The sequence below is a fragment of the Motacilla alba genome, chromosome 3, assembly GCF_015832195.1.
Source record: "Motacilla alba alba isolate MOTALB_02 chromosome 3, Motacilla_alba_V1.0_pri, whole genome shotgun sequence".
Taxonomy (NCBI): domain Eukaryota; kingdom Metazoa; phylum Chordata; class Aves; order Passeriformes; family Motacillidae; genus Motacilla; species Motacilla alba.
The window spans coordinates 110524350-110548818 of NC_052018.1; the positions used below are offsets into that span (position 1 = coordinate 110524350).

Consider the following 24469-nt stretch of genomic DNA (forward strand, 5'->3'; position numbering starts at 1 on the left):
GTGCTATAAAAATTACAGCACAAATATCTACATATGCTGTGGGTTTTAAACACATTAATCTAAGACTCTGAAAATATCCAGTATGTGAGCATTCTACTTTTAGGTCCATGGTATTTAAAATGGCCAAGGCTGGTTTTTGCATCGCACATAAGGCTTTTTTCTGTTAAAAAAGAATAACTATAAATCTGTTTTCTCATGCCCAAGTAGTCCTTGATGAGACATGTGAGGAAATGCAGTGTGGATTGTCATGAACGGAGCAATAATCATAAAATTAGAAACAAAAGAATGAGACAGAACAAAGCTTTTTTTTTAAAGATTCTAAATCACACACAAAACATTTGTTCTGCTCCAGCTCTTTGTGAACTAATTGGCTCTCCTGGAGGGACAGGTAATTGTACTTGACTACACAAGCTGTCCTGAAGCTCCCTTGGAAAGCTCCAGTAAGCTTCCAGTGTTAGCAGCCATCAAGGATTTCACAGGTCAGGCATCGGATCGATACAGCTAAAAGCAGCAGGGACTGTAATGTCGACAGCAGGTTTCAGAAAACGCTGCAAGTGCCAGTTTGTTCCCCTTCATGCAGAAGCTCAAGACAGCTTAATTAACCCTTGGAAAATACAATTTATCCAGAGGCTCTGCAGGTCTGTACTGGGCCTTATTGGTGAGCTGCTGGCAGAGATAGCGTAGCTGGCAGCTCCGAATTCCCATTTCCCCCTTTCATGCTGTTCAGTTAGGATGCAAACAAGCCATGATTTTGGGAGGAGGCGCTCGCCCTGTCCTGAGGAGCTGCTGCAGGAGGCCACGGGAGCGGCGCTTTGTTAGAACTGCCCGTGCTTGCAGCGGGAGCCTGGCCCAGCAGGAGCATTGATCACTCACGGCTTGGGCTGCGTGTGTGCCTGCGTGTGTGTGTGAGAAAAAAAGAGAGAGGGGGAAAGAGCCATCTCCCACAGGTCTAAATGCTTCTTTGCCCTCTTGTAAAGATGTTCCCTTGTTAGTTGTCTACTTTTACTGTCTTTTAATACCACATGGCCATGAAAAGTACAGACAAGGTAATTTTCCACATCCCAAAACACCTACATTTTAGAAGACAAAGAACTTGCCAGGGGTGACAGAACAGTAAGAAGTTAGCTTGTCTGATGTGATATTCAAATTTGTGTCTCCAATGTCAAGCCAACAGGCTGAAGGGTTTTCCTTCCACAGCTCTCTTCAAGCTAAGGAAATCTTCTAAGACATGCACAGAACAACTATGAAAAAATACTCGACCTTCTGAAGCTTGGCAGTTTTAACACAGAAACCTGCCTGTGAATTCAGTTAAATTATTCATAATATAAACTACTTTAAAACATTAACATTACATTGATTATTTGTGGTTTTAATGTCTATAATTTCAATTAAATCATGTAAATGTATCTTGTTCAGTTTCTATTTACTTCCTTTAATGAATGTAAACCTGCTGCTTTTGTTCTGGAACAGTGAACTCTCACTGGAGAAAACAAGGTAGGCACCACTTTCTGTCTACTGGTTTGCTCCTGTTTCTCATGGTAAAATACTACCTGAATTGAGTAGGATGACGGAGATAAAATCAAATTAGAAATTTGATTTTTTTTACATGAGTGCACACAGATCACCACATAGACTCACTCAGAGACTTGTGGCATTAACTATGCAACTCTGAATCTATATTTTCATCTTCAATAACCATTAAAGACATCAGAATTTATGATAAAATACAAAAATGATGAACAACAAGCAACAAGGATTCTAAAAAAAAGCCAAAGCAGCCCAGACTATATCCATAATTGTTGTATTAACACCCTCAAAAAAATGGCACACTAAAAGCACTTGATAGAATTATTTAATACATCTATGTCACAGTCCCCCTGTCCAAGAAACTAGATATTAATTTTTCAGGATATCTTGTGAGAAACATTCTGCCAGAGGGAGTGAAAGATGCTGCTTGAAGGTCTGCAAGCAAAGGGGAATGACAGATACTTGACACATTTCAACCTGGCATATTGCTACCTACTGGGGAGCCAGGAGGTTCTGAGGTGGGCCCACACTCATCCATATTCGTATTAATGACAGGCAAGAAGAATAAACCAGTGCTGGAATGACAAATGCAGGAGTGAGGAAGGGCTGGGCTGTGCCCAACGGAAGTGTACAAAAGCAGGAGATCCATTGCAGAGGAAGAACTTGGGTTTATTCATGCAAAGGGTGGTTTGAGCATCTTAAATATAGATGCTCCTTGAGAAGAGGGGTTTGCAGAACAATCGGCGACAAAAAAAAAAAGACAGAAATAGGTGACAGAAAAGAAGTTTTATGGCTGCTTACACCAACTGTGAGTCTGTCTCCAGAACTGGAGAAAAAAAATCCATCCTACTGTTTTCAAGTCTTTACTTGCAGTTTGGACTACAAGCAGCATGTGCTTGAAAAGACCACAGAATCCAGCTGGCTAGCTCTGATTTGTGAGATCGAGCAGGATAAAAGAAGGATTGCTAAACACCTTGCCCCAGTTCTCAGGAAGGCTTAAAACTGGACTGAAAAATGTGCAACATTTTGGTAGATGGTACTAAGGGAAGGAAATATGATTACTGCTAGAGCATCAATTAAATAAGAGAACCTTTCTGACTCCAGAGCACTGGAGTCCATGGAAAGATGCTGAGGTACACAGATGTGAAAAAAAAGAGCTGAATTATTTTACCTCTGCCACTATTCTCTTTCAGTTTCTGTTTTTCCTGTCACTGTATCTTTTTATTTTTATCTGCACTAACACTTCTGTTTTTACTGGTTTGGGGTTGAGGTTCTTTTGCAATACTTCCACTGGAAGGGCCTGACCTGTACTGGAACTCCTTGGTGCCACCATAACACACAGCAACATCTGACCAGCTGTGCAGAGTGGGAGAACAAAACAACATGATGGCAATCTTTTTTTCAGGAAATGCGAATGATTTTTGGTGAAACACCCTGAAGTGCATCTTAGCATTTTCTGACAGTTCCAGAATATAGGAGGTAAAGATTCTTAAGGGGGGGCTCTGCTCTGATATATTCTAAGCAGTGTTATTCATTAGGACCTCGAAGAGCAAAATCTAAATCTGACATAACTCAGGAATTCAATTTTAATAATATCAACAAAGAGCTTTTACATTCTCACAATACAATTTAAAACCAAAATCCTCCTGTTAATTATCAGGGAGTGCAGGCTATCCAAGGCTGAGTACCTATTTCTGCTTAAAGGTCGGCACTTTAAGTGCTCTAAAATCCACATACTTGCTCAAATTGCCTTGAAATTTGGTGTGTCTCATGGGGAGCCAAGGGAAGGTTAGAGTCATATGCTGAGGGTCACGTTTGCCTGGGCTTTTCAAGATATGCTTGAAAAAGCAGCTTTTTCTAGGTGATAAAATTCTGATAAACTGTTTTTTTTCTACTCTTGCATATCTTTAGTGGATCAAACCACAGTTCTATACAACGTTTAAATATCTGTAACATTCAACATTTGTCACCCTGAACAGGGACGTGTCCAACTTGCTGATCCTAAGAGACTATAGAACATCAGTACTCTGAAATCAATGGCTCTCACTTCACTGGCCAACTTCCAAACGAGCTGGAGAGTACAAGAGGATGTCTGATATTAACCTACTCTGTGCCTGGTGGCAGTTTGCACTTGGTCCTCCAAAGGAATTCTGAAACCAGCTGAGTTGATGAGTGATGGAAAAATCAAAGACATGTTTTGTGATGTGGAGTAAATATAATTAAAATTGGTTTTTTTAAAAGCAAGTTACACATATGAATTCTTGGCTTAATGAGACAGGAGAAAAGGCCTGGAAATAGTGACTGGGGAGACTTCAATGTTTTTAGGAAAGTTACAGAAGTCAGACTCACTCATTAGTTTTATATGACATATTTAAAATTCCTGTAGCCATCCCATAGTAAAAAACAAAAAAAGAAAAAAAAGCCCAAATGTTGGGCAATGTGGCATATTTATGATTTCTCTGTTGGTAAGCAGGAATTTCTGATTACATAAAGCATCTGCTTGCTGATGGTGTTGTGAGGAAAATGTGGTAGGAGCTGATGATCATACGCTTCGTTGCTCCCTGCAACAATTTGGTGAGGGGCTGTCTCAGCTCGGGGCATGTGGTGTCAGCCTTACCAGGAGACAGCAAACTTCAGCTTTAGTGCTGCTTAAGCTCAGAAAGTCTTATATATAAAAGGCAGGCTGTGTTCATGCTCCATGCCCTGGGATCGGTTTGTTTTTACTGAGAGCTTGGAAGGGGCAGTTTGGAAGAGGCATTTACAGTCCAGTATTTGGGCCTCTCCTTTTCCACTTTAACAGGCCTGTAATTTTTTGGGGGGCAATGCTACCACAAAAAAACCAAAAAAACCTTTTTAAAGACTTTCCACAATCTTTGTAGAATAGGACATCTATTTATGTTTTCTTGTTATTAATCAGTAAAATGTTCTGAATAGTAATTGGCTCAATAATAAATGCGGTTTAAAAATCTCCAACCTGTCAGTGTAGTCAGGGTGAATTAACTTAGAAGTTCAGGTGAAAAGACTACTTGAAGAGAAAATTCTTATTGTGGTATTTTCCAAGAGGAAATCTGGATAGCACCAAAAATGGGTTGTTTGAGGTTGTGTTTGTACAAAATTTAGTCTAAGAAATTCCTGATAGGGGTATCACTTTATTGTGTGACTTTTTCTGTCACTGTGTTAGAGAACAAACTTTGAAAATCATTCTGTAACCTTTTGGATTTGATCTAATTAGATTTTTAGTACTTCATTCATTTATTTCCCTGATGTATCACATAAAAATTATGCAAAATACAAGCTTATGAAGTCACAAATTCGTTCCTTTTACTTTTTGTCTTTTTTAAGTTTAGTGATTTAACTCCTTTCACCCCTCATCACTATCACCCACATAAGGTCAAATGATTTTGGAATGCCAAAAGGAAGATGACCAGAGCCATGAAAACTGACAGCCATTGCTCTATCCCAGAATCAGGAGTCATGGAGGAATGGTACAGAATTAGCACAAATACAGGTCAGGAAAATTCACCCTACTGCTCCTTTTGCTGACAGAGAAAGAGAGAGAGAAGAGAGTTTTGGTACTTTTGAAAGGAACAACTGCCCTTCGCAGCAGTTTAGGAAATCTGGCCTGAACACTCCAGGTGAACTAACTTTTCAAATTTCCCCAAGGTAGACCAAGATATTCCTGAGAAGTGGAATGGCACAACATGAAGTTGTCTTTAGGCTTCCCTTCATTGCAATGGGGTGGCTCAGGCAGTCTCTGACAGAAGGGTGAAGGAATAAAAAAATAATGATAATGGGATGATCAGCAGTCAGCTGGAGAAGTCACCAACACATTTCTGTAGGGACAGAAGAGCTCACAAAACAGAAAGTCTCTGCTAACCACAAAAAATTTGTTACTCTAGGTAACTACCCACAGGTGAAGTTAGTCCCAGTTTTCTTTTTAGAGGTGCTGTGGCTCCATTCTCTGACATTTTCCAGGCTGCCCCTGTGAAAGCCATCCTGGGAAACAAGCATATGTAAGAGGGGTTTTTTGCCTTGCAAGAAAGAACATAAGCACCATATGGTTAGAAAGGGACAGGCTTCAGTTTCTTTGTCAGCATGAGGACTGTGCACACTCCAGAACAGAATAAAGCTTCTGAAAGCTGTGGGAGAAAATGGTTACTGTTAGCTATTAACTCTGTAATTTTCTACATGTGCTGGGCAAGGATCCTGTGAAATAGCAGGAGTCTCTCTGCGGTTACAGGCACTATAAAGCAACCCTCAACAACTGTTTAGAGAGGAACCTGTTTTAAATCTTGAAAGCCTGGAATCACTTTATTTACTCAGCAATGGGGCAAAAGATGATTTAGAAATAGCTTCCTGGTGTGTCTGGAAAAACATCTGTATTTCATCATATAATGGAACAAACATGGCGTAGTTCAAATACAGGAATGGGTTATATAGATGATGTGTTCATTACAGGTACAAATTAGGAAGCTCCTTTGGGAAGATCAGTCTATTCTGAAGGTCACTGTCAGGTCAGATTTATTCCAAAGCAGCTTCTTTTTTACAGAACCTGGAACTAACATGCTTCTTTAATAGACTCAGCTTTTGTTCGGCTGAGTTTTTATTTGTGTTTTGCTTTCTAAGTTCAGAAAAGCCCTAAACTTAGGCATATTGCTGCTGTCTTTACAACATGGAAACCCTCATGCTGCAGTGTTACACCTGGCGAGAGCCAACGCGTGCCAGTGCTGTCACTCTGCTCCTGCTGCTGCTCCTAAGCCTGCACTGAATCCTGTAACCCTGCAGCTCTGCTCCAGCCACAGGGGACATTTGGGAGCACAGGAGAAACAGCACATCTGTCTCCAGCTCGATATCACAGCACAACAAAGCAGCACCACAACTTACAGAAGAACTAATGCTCAGCATGAGGTGGAACTGCAGAGCTTTCCTGCAATGAAGTGAGAGTGTGGAGGGGTCTAAAAAAGAATAACTGAGAGGCAAGGTGGGGCTTTTCCAAGAAGAGGGGGGTGCAGTGGGAAGGGAAAAGCAAGGGAAGCAGAGGGTGAACATGCTGGCAGAAAGACACACATGGAAGGGAAGGTCCATGCATTTCTGGCTGTCCATACACATCTGTTGGTCTTTGATACTGGCTTCCTGTGGGACCCTGGAAGAGCTCAGCTCCCTGTGCACATGGGAAGTGAAGACAGAGATACTCTGCCCCACAAAGGACTGGCAGGAATTTCAGCTCCTTGGCAGGAAACACGGCTGCTTATGTGGGCACAAACCCCAATGTTTCTGTGCTAAAAGCAGGGAGTGAAAGTAATCCATGCAAAAGTTCAAATACTTCATTGTGGCAAGCCAGGCTGAGGAAAACCACAGAAAATCCCATCTTTCCTTCTCTGAGCAGTTACCCAAAAGCTCCGGAGTCTCAAGAGTTTATTCTGTCTAGAAGGCAGAACTGGCAATGGAGCTGTGTTCCCCCTCCAAGAAATTCTGTTCATCTGCAAAGAGCCCGGGATGCTCCATGTCCATGAAGGTGGCAGGACTCAACAAGAAGCACAGTTTTTTCCACAAATTCTTTAAGTCCATAAAATAATAGGCAGTAATTTTTATGGCATAGTCACAGAAGATCTTTAGAGTAACAAATATAATAAGACATTGGAACATGGCAAGAAGCTGTGGATACCTCCAGCCCACGCTTCTGTTAGGATTAGAATTTACATATTCTGATTTTCAAACTTGCTCTTGTGGGTGACTGTCTATCATGTGAATGTATAATAAAAAGGTCTTGTTGGCAGAAATGCTTGGAAGAATTTTTGTAACCTTTCACAAGAATAAGTTGTGCAGGAAAGCTTCCTTTTGTTTAATAAACTAAGCTTTCATAATACTAGACTGAACAGATTCTTTAGATGTTACACAAACCTTAGCAAAATTCAAATTATTCTAGATATTCTGTTCTAGATGTTACAATTTACTCTCATTGTTATAGAAAAATGACAAATCATTAATACTTGTAATCCTTACATGACAATTTAACAAGGGGTAAAAACCAGAAAAGAAAGCAAAATATTTGAAAGAATTTTCCCATGATTTTAACAAAAAATTACCCTCTATCTAAAAAGTTGTTTTTGTAGTGGGTTGGAATATTATATATCTGTCACAGAATATACACTTCCATGAATTAAGATATAAAAATATAGTATTTAATTATGTTTTAAACACTTTTGTTGTTATCTAGAAATCATCTGATAAGTCACTACTGTCTTGAGCTACTGACAGCACTGACTATTTCAAAAACACAAAGCAAATGCACTTTGAGACGGGCTTCTGGCTTGCTGCTGTTCTTGGAAATCAATGGTTTAATTTCAACAAAATAAAACAAAAACTACAACAACAAAACCCTTCATACACAAATGTCCTGTAAAAAACCCCAAATTCTTATGAATGGTTATTATATACCTTGGATAGGCATCTGTGAAAGGATGCAAGGTTCATGAAAAGCTAAATACTGATAAAAGTGAGTTTGTTTGGTTCCCTTTGCTACCTCACACTGCCAAATATTCATTAATGATGTCATCAGAGTAATTGTCTCTGGCACCTGAATGAAGCAGTTACCTGAGATGTGTTTGAATTACACTTAAACCCTGGGAGTAGCTTCAGGACTGTGATCACACCACGAAAAGCACGTGCTTGTACTCTCCTTTTAACTGCTTCCCCTTGCAAAAGTCCTTTACCATGATTTTCCCCTCCTTCTTCTGATAATCCATAATCTTCAGCCTGCTGCAGACAAAAGACTTGCACCTCTGTAGTTTGATACCTAAACTACAAAGCTTCTGCTTCTTTTGCAAAGCTGCAAAACCTTCAAATGACTTCATACATGAGCATCGTGTGTCACTTGGGACAGTCCATCCCATACCAGTCCTTAGCACATTATAACACAGGAGTTGTTTTTTAAAAATCAAAAACCCCAAGCTTGAAAGCCTGTTGTATGCTTTAACAGAAGAATAAAACTCTGAAGAGTAGCAGAAGAATAATGCACTTGGACTTTTCAGTGCTTTGCCGACGTTTCTGTTTCATCTGCTTGTGTTCCTTGACTCATTCAGACATCAGCAAGAAAATGACTCTGATAAACACAGCCCCTTCTTGAAGCATTTATGGGTTTTACTGTGCATTTTGAAAAAGGCTTTTGATATTTTCATGTTGCGACCAATTAATGAAAGCCCACCCTGAGCTACAAAGAGGAAATAATGCCACGTTTTGAAAGATGTTTTGCATGCATTCTGCATTTGTTACAGTGTTCCCACTTTAAAGCTGGAAAGAGTAACTGCAAATCAGATTTTGTTTATCCTCTGCACCTTAAAAATACATCTTGGGGAGACCTCAGGAAAATAAATGAAACATCATCCCAAGACACTGAAAACAAAGTTCCTTTAAGGTACAGAAGTCTGCAACATTCCTGCCCAAAAGGATATAAGCAGTGAGTATAACTTCTTTCCTGATCCTCTTTTACTTCTCTTTTTACAATGTCTTTAAACCTGTGATGTAAAATATCTATTACCCTTTTCCACTTACTACACCTGGATGTCCTTTGCCTTCTGTTCCCTGGATTTCACTGCAGGAATCAGGAGGTGGATGACTGCCACCAGAACCTTCTCCAGAGGCTCAGCCCGTGTCTCTATACCCGTGATTATTGCTTGCAATAGACTCATTAAGCTGTTTTGTCCCCAGCTACAGAGTTCAGTTGAAAGGTGGCTTTTATGCTTTCTCTGTTTAGAAATAACCTCTTGTCTAATCCATAAAACTCCTCCTTCCCTTAAAAGTTCTTTTTTTAAAAAAAAGCCATTATTATTCCAGTAATTCTTCTTTTTCCATCAGGAAAAAGATCTCTCCTCTCTATCACAACAAAACTTTAAAAATCAAGTTACCCTTGAACTTTCCCAAATGGCCTTGTACAAAACATCCCGGGCTGGCTGAGGAAAAGAACATAAATCTTTTAACACTCAGACACTTGAGTTCTGCCTTTCCCAACTGAAATGATAATGACTTTCCCACCACCCTGCCTCGGAGTGCTGCATTACAGCGCCACACACCCGCTGTGTCACCGAGGGCAGCGTGGCTCCAGAAGGACACAGCTCAGCTGAGGGAGCCAATTCCTTGGAGAGCTGCAGCGCAGTCCCTGGTGGAGCTCATCAGCAATCCCAGGCACAGCTCCATTAAGGCTCTCTGCACTGACAGCAGCTGCTTGCTAAAGGAGATGAGCAAAGCCACGGGAGCAGGAGGGTTTCCACAGGGCAAGGCAACTTCTCTGCTACGGGCTGACACCAAGTTTTTGCTCAGTGCTGCCAAGAGCCTCCAGAGAGGCCGTTCTCAAAAGAGATCAAAGGTGATCTGGGCAGTTACCAAGCACTCACTCTCCTTTAATCAGGAAGGCTGCACAGGAACGCTGACAAAATTAAAGCCTTGCATTAGACAAATACAAAAATATGACAGTATTGAGGAGTGCTTAGACAAGGTGTTTGGAATTACCTTACTCTTCCTTTTGCCAAAAAATTAAGCCTGTAACAGAATAACTGGGGACAATAAATACCTCACAAGAACTAGAAATGAACTTCACTCCCTCGTGCATTTAGCTATTAAAAAAGAGATTTAAAAGCCACAGTGAAACTCCACTACAGAGTCAAGGAGCAAAGCACATGAGAGCTACAGAATGACAAGATCATTGATAGCTTGAGGGAAACCTTGAGAACTTAGAAAGAAAGTGAAAATTAAGCAATTCCAATTCATCCAATTGTGGGGAACAAGCAGCTTCTGCAGGGCAACAATACAGACTGAACTGATTTCTTTTTTGGATGATGAAATTGTGTTAAACTACGGAGCACAACTGCTGTGAGCCCCAAAACAATGCATATTTCTGATTAACAATAGGATGTGTACAGTTGAAAGATCTAGAAATTCCAGAGAGATGTGAAGGTTGTGACAGCCAGTGTGATCATCCACTCTAATAATCACAAGCTAGAAAACCTCTAATGTCCACACCCAACCTACTTAATGGGGCCAAATTTGTGGCCTGTCAAAACTTGGTAGGATGGAAGAGCTGACAGGAATTGACTTGAAACAAAGATTACTTTTATGGTTGGGAAGAAAGACATTCATTTCACAAGACCTCTGCAAATCTTTCATACTTCATATTTAACAGTCAGCACACACAGCGAACCAAAATGCTTTCATGACATTTTAAAGTCACCTCAGTTTTGGAATGCTGAGGTATAGATTTGCTTCCTAGGACTTGAAATTCATCTGGAATGGCCTTTCTTTGGCTGTGGCGCTCCTTCCCCATATGTTCCCAGCATACTGCACAGTACATGTAGCCCTTCTCTGATGTTGGTACACTGCAGACTCCTCTGCTGTGAGGGTAACATTTACCTTGGCTGCATTATTGCTCCTATACTCGCCTTGGGAACACATTTATGAAGAGCTTCTTTATAGATTTTCTGCCACCTATTAGAATAGGGAATGTAAGACCACTTTCCTTATGCATACTGTCCCTTTCATTAGGATTCAGGTGTCCTTCACTCTGAAAGCGTAGGGTCAGCTCTTTAACACAGAGAAAGTGCAAGACTGCCCTTCTCAATCCAGACTGGATGAGATCTAGGCTGCACCAGGGGAGGTTTCCATAGGATATTGGGGAAAATTTCATCACTGAAAGGATAGTCAAGCACTGAACAGGCTGCCCTGGAAGCGGTGAATTCACCATCCCTGGAGGGATTTGACAGACCCTGTAATTGTGGAGCTCAGGGATGTGGTTAAGTGGTGAACTTGGCAGTGGGAATGGTCAGACTTGATGATCTTAGGGGTCTTTTTCCAACCTCAGTGATTCTGTGATTCTATTCTGTGTGAACAAGGGGATGGACTGGGATAGATTATTAGAGCTTAATGACCCCTTGATTAATTTGTTGTTGACATTTACTCAGAGGAAGCAGCAGAACAGAGAAGAGAGCCATAATCAAGGGGAAGGATGTCTCTGGAGACTGTCTGGGGTTTGGTGTGCATAAACAAAGTTAGTCCAAGCTCTCAATGGTTACGCTAAACAGCTGCTTCATTATTTATGTAAAAAGTAGTAGCGTATGACGACTCGGATTCTTGGAAGGAAATCTTTTTTCTTTTCCTAAAGACATGCCTCTGGATTCCTGCAAGTGATATTTATATCCTTAAGGGATTTCCTCAAATGCCTTCCCATGGCAATCTACTTTCCATAAAGGCTCGATCTGATGAACCACTCAATTACAGTAGGTCATTGTAGTGATGTAATGACAATGTCAGGCACAGACACTTACACGAGGCAGTTTCATCTCAGACAAGTAGAAAAATTATAGTCATCTCTGCTGAATTTCCAGCTATTTCAGTCACAGTGCTTCATTCTGGAGTCTCTTTTACCCTCTTGGTGAAATTTTCTAGGTGGAGCTTGACACAGTTGCAAAGTGCAGTCAGCACGAGGGTCTGTGCACCATTGGTACGGCTGCTGGAAAGTTCCCTGCACCACTGAACAACTCCAAGATGGTCTAAACCAACATCTGCTTCCCAAATTTGTAACAAGCTCTCCTTTGCTTCCTTGCTGCCAGCTCTCTCCATTCTCATCTAATCTTCTCATCTTTGGGAATGTTGCTGCCACTTGGACTCTGAGCATCTGACTACCCAAGTCCCCTTTGACCTCACACATCAAACATTTCTACTTCATTCCCACACTTCAGAATGTATGAGAGACCTCAAAGAAATGTCCAGAGCTGCCAGAATTATGGACAGAGAGCCACAGAATGGCCATAACAGCTCCTTACTGACCCTCAAACACATGGCAGTGTCTAAGGAAACATTCAGCCTAACTTTCTCCTACTCAGCAATTCCATGACAAGGTGGCCTCAGAGTTAAAAACTGCTTTGCTTTTCAATGGGAGCAAAGTTTATTAGCATAAAAAAAAAACTGTCAGACAAACAGCCCCTCAACACTTGCTGCCTCTGGCACTAAATTTTGTAGTTCATTCATTAGCACGTACAGAGGAGTCATGAATCCAGAATGCAGGGATTGCAGAATGCAGGGATTGTCTATGAGGTGCTGCACAAAAAAAAGTAACAGAAAGATGGCTTCTACTACCGTGAAACATCCCTGCCTAGTGATCATAAACTACTTTCAAAAAGCTGACACTTCCCCCTCCATGTTTCTGCCATATTTGCTCTAGGAAAGATCCAGCCCTAACAAAGACCTGCGGATGCCACTGTAACATACGTCTGTTATTAGTGCAGATGAAAGCAATCAGGAAAAATGTAAATTGTTATAAAACTGCCAGACATTCAATAACAAACTGTTACAGCGTTCAAATGACAGGAAAGCTCTGGCCTTGAGCAATCTGATTGAGCTTTGAAGACTAATAAGGCTTCAGAACTGGTCCTGCTTTGTGTACTGGTGTTGGAACAGATGACCTCAAGAGATTTTTCTTGGCCTAACTTACACAATTTTATGAAATTGTAGTTAGCAAAGTGAAATATAAATAGTCTTGAACTTTTACACAGTATTAATTTACTCCTTTGAACTGTTACTTGTATATATGATACAATTAATTCCATGAGCAATGTAAAAGCCTTCATTAGATGTGCTGTGTCACAAAAATTTATGTATCATCTAAGGAATCAAATTCCCAATAAAGAAATTAATATAGTACATTACAACCTAATGCACAAAGAAATCAGATATTTCATCCAAAATCTTTACAACCACAGTCTTTTTATCATCATGTGCAACTCACAGACTCTCCTGTCTGGAGATGGTGGTTTAATAGTAATTCTTGGATCTGGACCTGTTCTTGCTTCTCTTTGTTTCCTTCTGAACCATCTATCTCCACCAGCATTTGGGTTATACCTTCAAAACAAAGATCCTGATTGTCTCCCCTTACCAGGCTTTGGTTTGTGCTACAAACAAGCTGTGGAGCAGTAGAAGTAACTCCATTTGGAGTGAATGAAGCCACGTGAATTTTGGAGTGAATATATCTAGAAAGGCATTTCCTGGTGAGTTCTAGAACACTGATGCTGTACAGCAGAGCTGTCTTTTTCAACTCTGCACATCAAGCAGTACTGAAAAATAATCCTGTGATTTACCTACAGGGTAAATCTGATCCATATATTACTGAGGACGGAAAGAGAAGCTGAATGTCATGGCCCACCCAGCTAACAGCAGAGCACTGGCAGAGCAGCTGACAGAAAGCCCAACTCCCTTCTCCCCTCCCTTCTTAGGCATCAAGATGGAACTGGAATATCAGTAAATGAGAGCTATTGCAAGCTCCTGCTCAGGGGGCCACAAGTTCTCTGAGTGGCCCAGCACGGAAGGAACAGTTTATGGCTTTCTTACAACCTCTGACACCCTATTTGCAACTTTGAGAGATGACTGCTGTAACTTGTCCTAATGCCCACCCCCTGGCTTGCTCAGGAATTCACAGTTTCACTGCTGGGTCTATATAATACCTTAAATATTGGCAATCCAGTCTCCATCCAGCAGTTAAAGCAAGTCTGGAGTGTACTGTAGTAAACCAAACAGCTGCACCCCACACAGAACAGTTCAGGCCTCCAAATGAAGCACTGAAATGAATCTCTCCAGTGCATCTTTATTGCACAGGGAGATGGCTCCAGGAAGACTCTATACACAGAGGCATTATTTTTTGATGGAAGGATCATACTCAGCTTTCAGAACAGCAGTGCTAACTGGTTTTCCTGTGCTCCACCACTTGTAAGCACCATGGACCCAGCTGTCCCTCCCACACAGCTTCATGTATCATTCTATGTATTATTTATTCTTGGAAGATGCAGAGCCACACAAAAGTCAGAAGTTGTTTAGATTTGTTATGGAATAAGCTATTGATTCTATTGCATCAAAGGTATTCCTGTTTGTTCAGCAGTCCTATGATCCACACACAATGGAAATAAATTTTTAAAAATGAAGTTCCAATTAAAATAGAGTTAATTCCCCCCTAACATATTAGAGTTCTATACTGATTTCATGGCCTGTTACTTTTAAAGGGACTGCTTTTGAAACTTTTGCACACAGTTGCCTTAGCGTTACAAAAGCACTGCCAAGTGTAGAAGTATAGAGTTAGTGTACTTATGTTAAAGAAAATTAAGGCAGAATGCCCATCTTCTTAAATTTATGTTTCTTTAACAGACACATTCTTCACTTTTTCCTTTCAAATGTAAGAAAGCTTGAAAGACTTAAACCAGGTTTCATTTAATAAGAGAAAATAAGAAGCCTGCCACACAGAAAATTACTAAATTACGCTCAGTTTAGGGGTTCCACTCTTCTCTTTTGCCTCAGGCTTTTGGGACATTAAGGCCATGATATAAATCCTGGTCAGTGCTTTTTTCTAAGTAGCAGAAACGAGAGTTTATTAGCATCACAGTGGTTGCCTCAATAATGACAAAACAGTTGCTCATTACTGCTCATTAGATTCATATTAGATTCATTTGCAATAGCAATACATCTTCTCTTCATACTCGATTGCAAAACAACGGATATGATTTGACACCTGCTGTAGTACAGAATTCATTAGAAAGTAATAATACAAATAGGATTTCAATGGATGGACTTAAGTCTTAGGAGTCTGATGGGTCTAAAATTTGTCATTTAATGGTAGAATTTATATAGGATAAATATCACAGCAGGCAGGCAGCTTCTTCAAATCATGTGCTCCAATAAAATATCACACACAGAAGCAGACAAGCAAAGAGCAGACAGACACACACACAAGCAAATTAACAGTACCATATGCAGGAACAGACATTAACTGTTTCTTTTGATATCCCTCATAGATAAATGTAGTTACTAATTTCAAGAGTCAGAGAAGTGCAGAAAGGTGCGTTTTCATCAAAAGATGAAGTCAACAAGTAAACAAGTTCGATTTTCCCTTGAAAACTTCTGGGACAAACAGCCCAGGATGCTCCTGAAACACTTGTTAAGTACCATTGTCTTAATTTACTTGCACAATGCAAAACCATTATTGTGTCTCTGTGCTTTGGAAGCACCAAGCTAATAACAGTGTTTAAATGAGCTGAAATCTCTCCTTTTTCCTAGAAAATACTATGAGGAAAAGACAAAATTATCTCCAAACTCATCAGTTCTTGCCTCCTTTTTTTCCTGTGCAAGGGATGAAAGGATATGGAAGTAACAGATCTTCACATCATGAAGCAGAGAGATAGGTTGATTGCACAATGTAGCCCTGCATATCATAAAATAATTCACATTATAATAAATTCAGCCTCATTATTACCTTTCATGGTATTTCTGAAGGTACAAAACAAATTTCCTGCTTTTGTCCTCTGCCCAGCTCTTAATTCAACTATCAAGTTAATTAATTTCTTCTTATTTGCAGCCTATGCAAAGGAGTGTGTTCCTATCCCTCAGCACACCTAACATCTGAAAAACCCATAATTTTGCTTACTCTGCTTCTGGCAAGAAACTTCTTCACGACTTCTTATCAAATCTGTTTCTTGCAAGAACTGCTTCCCAGAAGATGGGATCCTCTTCCACTCAATCCAGTCATAATCTAGCTCTGTTCTGCAGAGAAAAACTGAAACTGGGTATGGCCACTGCCCTCTGCATTGTTTGAGATAACTTTCATGATTCAACACTCAAGGACTGTAGAGATGAATTCTCAGTGGAAGACTACCAAACAGGTATTGTGAAATTCATAATAAAACACTTGATCTGATACAACCTAGAATCAGACCTGACTTCTCTACACTTCTAAAATCACATCACCAGCCCATGGTCCTCCTGTGCTTCTCCTCTTTTTCCTCCAAACCAGCAGCTTCCAAAGGCACAGACTTCTATTTTGTATCCTAAAATTCCGTTTTATTTCTCTAACACCAATACCCCAGTACCTCACAACTCCATATTCTTCAGCAAATTGTTTGAAGACGCTTCTCTTTTGGTTTTGTTGCTCATTAAATTGGTAATACTGAATTAAACAGCGTTTCAATAGGTCCAGTTTTCTCAGGACCTACAGAAAATGTACAGTACTATTTAAAGGTTATTTCAATGGGTAACCTCTTATCCCTGCTCCTTTTAACGCAGAATTTACAGAAATTTCACATACAATTACTCTGTGAGGAGTATTAAAAACTAACAGACTTGTCTTGGCTCAGCCAACCATTAGAACAGCGGTTCCAAGCCTGGATTTTCAAGAGTCACTATAAACACAAAAGAGAAGGAGGAAAAAAAATAAATAAAAGTCACACGTAGGGCAAAACCTCACTTGAATAAGGCAACTGCTTTTAAAAATCAGCTGTTAAGAAAATGACTAGCCTGATTATTGAAATCAGAGCCACAAACCACCCAATGATCCCAGATCTCCTCCCAGAACGGCGATTCTGCACAAGGAGCTGACTGCATGGCAGTGGGAAGTGGAGCACAGTCAGGTTCAGGCAGTGCCCTGCTTTCCTGGACAGGCTGGAAACACATCCCATCCCTGTCTTATTAGATCTTTCCTACACTGTGTTTGCCACTTCCTCACTGGTTTTAATTTTTTAACTGGAAAAAAACCCAAAACACACTTCAAACCAAGAAACCAAAACACAACAACAAATAGAAGGGAGTCTCAACAATCAGGAAAGTCAATGGCTCCCTGATTTCTCCTGGGAAAGAAGGAATTGGCACCCTGCCTCTTTTTTTCTGGTTGGGATTTGAGAAATAACAATGCAAATATATTAATATTGCATGGTCAGGGCTACTTTCTATTAATATGCCATTAATATAACAACCTTTGCACTACATTTAAAGATCATGAAGATCAATATTTATTCTGAGGTCAGGGAAAAAAATCAATCTTGCAGTAAAATGAGTCATATTTAATATATCCTATCAGCATAATTAAGTTTATACATAAAAAGTAGCATTGATATGTGAATAATGAATGCCATAACAGATGAGTTTCCCTTCTTGAACAACTTCATGTGGATAATCTCAGAAATGGAAAGATTTCCATGGATAAATGAAACAAATATGGAATTATTCCTATAAGGTCGGGCAGTGGCCGAACCAGGATTAGGATCCCAGGAATTACTCCCATGAGGGGAATCTTCCTGATCCCTTTCTCTGCTCTGAGCACTACACAGTCTGCTCTCCCTGCAAACACAACCCATTCCCACAACAGCAATAAACTTACATTACCTCTTCACACATTTCTGAAAGAAAATAAAAATGGATAAGAAAACACTTTTTCTTCAGTGCTCGGCAATAATTGCTTTCTAAAGGCACGAGCAATAAAACCTGACATCCAAGAGACGAGGAACATGCCCAGGCTCTGACCACCTTCACAGTTACAGTGATAGGAACAGGGAGTAACAGCTCATCCCAACAGCCATGGAAATGATGAGAGAGCAGCATTTTAAAATTAAAATAATTCCTCAGTGAGAAGAATCCTGACCCTGACTGGGCACATTCTGTAGCTCATTCAAAAGCCAGGCATTCCTTCTTACCTTTTCCAGGGCTTTTGGGTGCTTTTGTTGCCAGGGAGTTTGCCTTCCTTGTATTGATTTCCTGCTCTGGTGAGTTCAGGGTGTAGAACTGGCTGCAGGATTCCACGGGATGGGCAGCAAGGTGAATGTTAAAGGAAGGTAAGTTCCAGAGGCTAAATGGTCCCTCTGGAAGTGTGGGAGTCATTCATTCAGGCTACTTTACACAGAAGCAAATGTCACCTATTGCCACTGTCACTGTACTTTAACAGCACTTCTCAAATAATCTGTTTATTTCAAATGACAGTTTCCAGATCTCCAATCTTTTTTATTTTCTTTAAAGAGAGGACTAATTTCTTACCTGCCTTTTTCAAGTCTCTTCTTCTTTCTTCTGATCTGCTCACCACGTAAACACCTTTAATTGGCTGAACTTACCGTGAGATGTGAAATAGAAGACCTGTCTACAGGAAAAGCCTTAATCAGTCATGAGTTTGGTAAATGATGTCTCCATGCCATCCATATTGAGTGTCCATTACTCCTGGACATAGCACATTAACTGACTCATTAGCTATTTCAAACCATATGGACACAGGTTTGGGTGGGTTGCTCCGGTAATATCCTGAGGTGAGCTTCCTAATTATTGTAATTACGTGATCTCAATCACGGGGCCAGCCACACAAAATAGAGTCAGGAGGCTCTGAAATGGGTGTCAGCGCACCCAGGCAATGACTGAGCTGAGCAACACGGCCCCTGGATGGTGGAGCTCCCTGGATACTGCAAAAAGTAATTACTCCCAAAGTTCTGAGGAACCGGCAGGGAGCAGCAACAATGGAGCGAGCCAGGCAGGAGCATGGGATCTGCACAGATGCAGGGACACAAATAGATCTCCCAGCACAAACTGGGAAGCAGTCTGAAACTTGATGCCTTCTTGTCAATGCTCCTAATATCGAGATGTTACATCTCCGGAGTAAATTTAGCCATGATATTTTAAGCATCAGCGAGATCTGGAGCAAAGCAGAGGAATTGAATGTGGGAGTGCTAAAATGTCAGTGTTAAATACCACAAAAGCATCCCAATGCAATGGTGAGAGAAGCTACAAGTGCTCACCTACTGTAGGAAATTTAAGGGACTTTGTGCATGTGACACTGCAAGATTTCATATAATTGACTGCGATCGTTTAAATTCAAGCTTAGGTTTGAGCAAGGAGAAGAAAAAATTAAAATAAATGGAAGATGGACTGAATGTTTAATTTACAGTGCTTTAAGACAAAGACAGAAACAAATACAGCTTCAGGACAGGTCTGCTGTTTTACTAAACACTTGAAGCACTGGCTCCCTGAGAATCTCACCACACTCTTTAAATGCATCCCATGATAAACCAATTGATTGTTACTCTCCAGAACATATGATAGAAAGACTTTGATACTGGTAGCTTTGTGCATTTTTACTCTTATTAGCACATTCACATTTCTCCTACTAGGATTTCTGAATTTGGCAGTCGTGGCAGCTGTACCACCTCGAAGGGAAATTGCTTCCACGATAACTAGGCTTTCCTGAAAAACCCAAAGCCCCACATCTGTAGTTATTATGGCCATTCATCCCCCTTAAAACCTCCCCAAACTGCTAATTTGTAGCAACTGAGAAGAGGGCACTCAGCTTTATTTAACCTGCCTAAATGGAGCACGGTTTTTTGGGAGGGTTGCTAATTGGTTGATTACAAGCAGGGAAAAGAAAAAAAGCCCCACCTCCAGTTTAGCCCAATAGGAAAAGAGGATTTCTTAGGCCCAGCCACAAAACACGTGCATGTGCTATTAACAGGGCCAAAGGCTCTAGAATCAAGTTTTAATCTGCTTAGAGCTTTTCTCAGTAAAGCCTCTGGCCTTTATTAATTTTTAAAAGTATGTATGTGTCAATTTTATTTCGAAGTGTCTGAAACCAAACCATCAAAATTTTGCTGGTGACACACACCTTTTTGTGGGTCTGCTAGTTATGGCTGTTCATTAATAAAGATCTGGATTTAAAATATAAACTCATTCTTCAGGAACGGCCTGGTATGTGCAGGAACTTTTCTTTCAGTATTTTCTTTTTAAATATGATCATATGACTAGTTTCTATTACATTCCTGAGGGGTTGTCTTTGAGAATTTTAACTTCTAATGACTGAAAAAAGCTTAAAAATCTTTAACTTTGCATCTATTCTCTCATTAAAAAAAAAAAAAAAAACAACAAAACCCAGCAAACAAAACAACTAAAAAACCCTTAGGTATTTCTCACAACTTGTAGGATAAATACCTTAAACCCTCTTATACCACATGATAATGTTAAATTGCACAAATTGTGATAGAGCTCTGAGTTATTAAAGATGGTTCACTATTCCTCAGAACACCATGAATTATTCATACTTAACCAGTTTGGGGTTTTGGGTTTTTTTTTTTTCCCCTCTACCTCATCTGCCTTTGTTTCACTTTCTTATTCTAGTGAAACTTTGTGGGCAGAGAAAGAGCCTGGAAGCAGGAAGCCCTTTTTGATAATGCTTTCATTTCAGTTTAATCATGTGGACACCTCTTTGCAACAGCTGAGCAAACAAGTTTTCTCCTCAAACGGAGACTTCCTTTCATTCCCAGGCAACTATTTCGAGGTAATTTTCTTCTGGTAAGACCCTTTACTCAGGTAACACATAACACTGATAATGGTGATGGTTTCTTTGATGCTGAACTGGGCATCTGTAGTTGCTTTTTTAAATAAGCCAAACCACCCCAACACCACCCTCCTACAGTCTGTTTTGGCAATTGTTGCAAAGGGGAAAAACTCTACAAAATGCTTTATGGAAATTTTGAATTTTTCTCCTTTATGGCAGAGCTTTCTGCTGGTGATTCTTCAGCTGCTCTTTTTCAATAACGATAAAACCACAGAGCCTGCAAGACTGATGAAGCCAAAAGGGTTGTTACATAAAGGCTTAATTTACTGATGGCAATACAGGCTTTGCAGTTAAAATACGTGCTACTACTTTTAAATTTACTTGCAAATTATGTGGTTGCTGATGTTTTGGATTTTGAGTGTTCTTTTAAAAAAGACACAAGTAATTTTTTTTTAAATAGGCTTAAACTTTTAAAGTTTTATACCCTTTTTTTCTGGAAAAGGACCTGGAGTCATGGTGTGGTGGTTCCCCCTCAGGTCTGCCTAGGTGGTGTGTACCTGGGTGAACGGACCTATTTAAACAGCAAAGCTTGCACAAAATGGTGGCTCTTGATCAAAGCTATGCCCTGGGATCTTGGGGAATTCAAACTCACCTCACAGTGTCCTTTACTGCCAATTTACATGGGGATGGGGCTGATGGACCCCTGGGTCAGCAGCATCTCTCCTCTGTCCCTGCCTGGAACCAGCCTGAGGTGGCCATTACCTCTTCCACTGTGCTGTTCTGGGGTGAGTGCCTGTGTTTCTGGGTGGAAATGGTTACCCTTGACCTCTGCCAGGAAGATCCTGAGGGAAGACTGAAGTGGCCTGAGTGAAGCGTGGCACCACGACAGTTCTGTGACCGCTGCACCTCCTCAAAGTGCCTGGAGAACAGTTTGGGTTTTTTTGACTCCAAATCCTGTCAGCTGAGATTTTCTTTTTTCACCTCAGGCAGGAGACCGTCTGATCTCCTACTTCTCAATGCACGAAATTTTTTAGAGTTCCTCCCTCGCGAAGCGCAGCCTCAGAAGCGGGAGAGCGGGAACGCCTGGGGCTGATGGCAGCGGACGCCATCTCCCTCATGATCTCCCTTCTCCATCTCTCTCCTTCTCCGTTCCCCTCAATATCCCTGCTCCTCCGTCTGCCTTCTCCCGGAGGGAGGAGCCGGAACGCCCGGGACACACCGACTTTTCGGGCGCCATCTCCCCGCTCCGTGCCCCCGAGGGAAGGCGGCGGCGCCTCAGGGCGGGGCTGAGGGGAGGCGGGAATGGCGCGCGCCCCGCCCCGCCGCGCTGAGGGCCGTGAGGGGGCGGCCGCGGGGGTCCCCCGTCCCGGCCGGGGTTCTCCCGGCCCTGCCCCGATCCCCGCCCCGGGTTTCTCGGCGGGAAGACGGCGTCCCGCCAGCCGTTCCTCCTCCTCCGGCTGCTGCGGAAGTGCCCGGCTGGGAAGTTTGCGGCCGGCGGCGGGGGGAGGCCGGGGGGGCTCTGTGGAGGTGGGTGAAGGGGAGCGGGCTGAGGGACGTGGCCCCCTGTCCCTGCTCCGCGCTGGTGGGCAAAGCACATCGAGGGATGTTGTACCTTCCGGCAGCAGTTTTTCAACAAACTTTCTCTTTCGTTTTCCCCTCCCTCAAGGTACGATGCCGCCCAAAGGTCCCGGCAAAGGCAAGCTGCCAGTCCCGCTACCTAAAGACATGATCCTGAAAGACACCGAAGGAAAAACCTGGAGGCTGGGCAGTCAGATCGGCCAGGGAGGATTTGGCCTGATCTATTTAGGTAAAATACTGCTGATAATTAAGAGGGTGACTTGCAAATTGCTTTGTAACTTCCTGAACTGGAAAAGGCAGTAACTTAAAAAAGTGTGGTTTACATGCTGGTGGTGATCCCTGTTCAAGTGTGGTTTTCTGAGCTGTTGTTCCTGCTCCATTCCTGCTCATGATGCAGAATGTTATCCGTGGCCTGTCCAGCTCATTTTGCTGGATACTTACACGATTTTCTATGCATCTTCAGTGGGGCAACCCAGGTGCCACTGTGTCAGAGCACCGCCAGGTGAAGCTTTGCAATGTCAAAGTACTTTTCTTAGCCAGAGTTTTGGTCTTATGCCAACCTCATGCTCTATTGCACTCTTGCAGTTTCTGGTTATTGGAAGTGTTATTTTCTGGCCAAGAGTAAATTAGTTTTGATCCAGGGAGTGAAATTGTAACAATACTTAGCTGGGTGCTGCCTCTGAATTCACATCTTTTCAACAGTGGTGGAAATGGTGTTCTGTATTTGCTCTGGCCTAGATAAGTTTCTGTGGTTCCTTCAGAAGAAGCCACTGCATTCCAGTCACTTTGTGCTCTGTGAGGAGTGAATAGTTCTGAAAGGCAGTTTGTAAAGCATTCTGGGTCATTACAGAGGGTGTCTTACTGTTGCTGGACTCTATGAAACAGCAAATCCTGTGTCCCAGGAATATTATGAGCTTGGGTGGTTTGGTTTTTCTTTTTTTTTTTTTTCCGTGGCAGCATATAGAAACTAGTTCACGGTGTCTGTTTGGAACTAAGCCGAGCTCGTATGGAGTGGTGAAGAATCACCTAGAAGCAGTTTACTGCATTGTCCCTGAAGCCTAGCATGGTCTTTTTGAGTTGCAGTAATATGAACTCTATTTGGAGTATTAAGGCTTAAAACTTAATAAGCAAGGCACCCCTATACACAAAGTGGCTTCCTTTTATGGAGAAACCAGCTGCACGTACAGTAGCAGTACGTCCAAGAGGTTCCTGTAGTGAAGTTTCTGGTTTGGTTTCCTCTGGAATTTCTGTAATTCCCACTATTCCTCACTGCTCTGCAGACAGAGCCAGTGGGAATGACAGGGATTTCAGCTAACAGATCAGATACAGAGGTGTCACAGGATAGGTCACCAGTTAGAGTATTTTTCTTTTTCCTTTTGGTATATCTTACTACCTTGTTATGGCCACCTTTGAAGTATTAGTTGGTTGCATTTGAGAGGTGCTGTGAGTTGGGCACGTGAGAGGTGTTACCATGAGAAAATGGACCTCAGCATGAGCTAAGAAGTAAAGGTGTCTCTGGGAACTTCCATTCCAAGATAAAGGACAGGAAGATGGGAACCTGCAGACATCTCCAACAGACAGAAGGGTATGAGGGCACTGGGGATGCAGTGCAGAAAGCAAGTTTGTAGTGGGTGTTGCTCTCCATGTGTAGGATCAGTATTGTTGTGTTCCTGAACCACTCTGAATATGGCTCTGTCATGTCCTGCTGCAGCCAAATCACACCTGGACCTTGCGGGTGGCTTAGCCTGTGGGATTTAGACAGTTCCAGGCAGATTTGGGTTTTCTGCCTGATCACAGAGCCCACCAAGGTGATTTCTTACATTGAGGTGTTTGTTGCAGTTTGGCTCCCACTGAACTGAGGTGGAGAGCAGTCAATGGATTAGAATGAGAATCAGGGATTCTTGGTATTACTGTTGTGTGGTTTTTTTGTAAGTGTCAGCATGGATGAGGAAATGCAGGTGCCACTTTTGTAATGCTATTTGTGTTCATTTAATCCCTTCTTTCAGGAGGAACAGTGAATGCTACCTGCAGCACTGCACTGAAGGCTCAGCTCCCCCTGTAGCTCATCAATTAAAGAGAAAAATAAACGTTTATCCCTAAGTGTTGACACTGAAGCTTTCTTTTTTTTTTTGTCCACCTCTTGATCTCTGATGTGTTTATATTGAAGTGTCCTATTACCAGCTTCTTGGTGCCTTGATGCTACAAAATTCAGCTGCCTTTGAGAACCAGGGGGAGTGAAGTGGATGACAAATTTTTTGTGAT

General features: G+C 41.6%; 1 protein-coding gene across 3 annotated transcripts in view; it reads left to right on the forward strand.

Annotated features, from left to right (window-relative positions):
* Positions 1–21963: 21963 nt before the first annotated feature.
* VRK2 (VRK serine/threonine kinase 2) overlaps positions 21964–24469 on the forward strand; it is a 37059-nt gene continuing 34553 nt past the window's right edge. For 2 of the 3 annotated variants that reach the window (XM_038131462.1, XM_038131463.1), the window contains exons 1-2: positions 21964–22156; positions 22296–22436. In XM_038131462.1, the coding sequence (XP_037987390.1) occupies positions 22301–22436 (136 nt within the window). In that variant the 5' untranslated portion in view covers positions 21964–22156; positions 22296–22300. The remainder of the gene's footprint in view (positions 22157–22295; positions 22437–24469) is intronic. The other variant, XM_038131461.1, reaches the window with a different exon arrangement.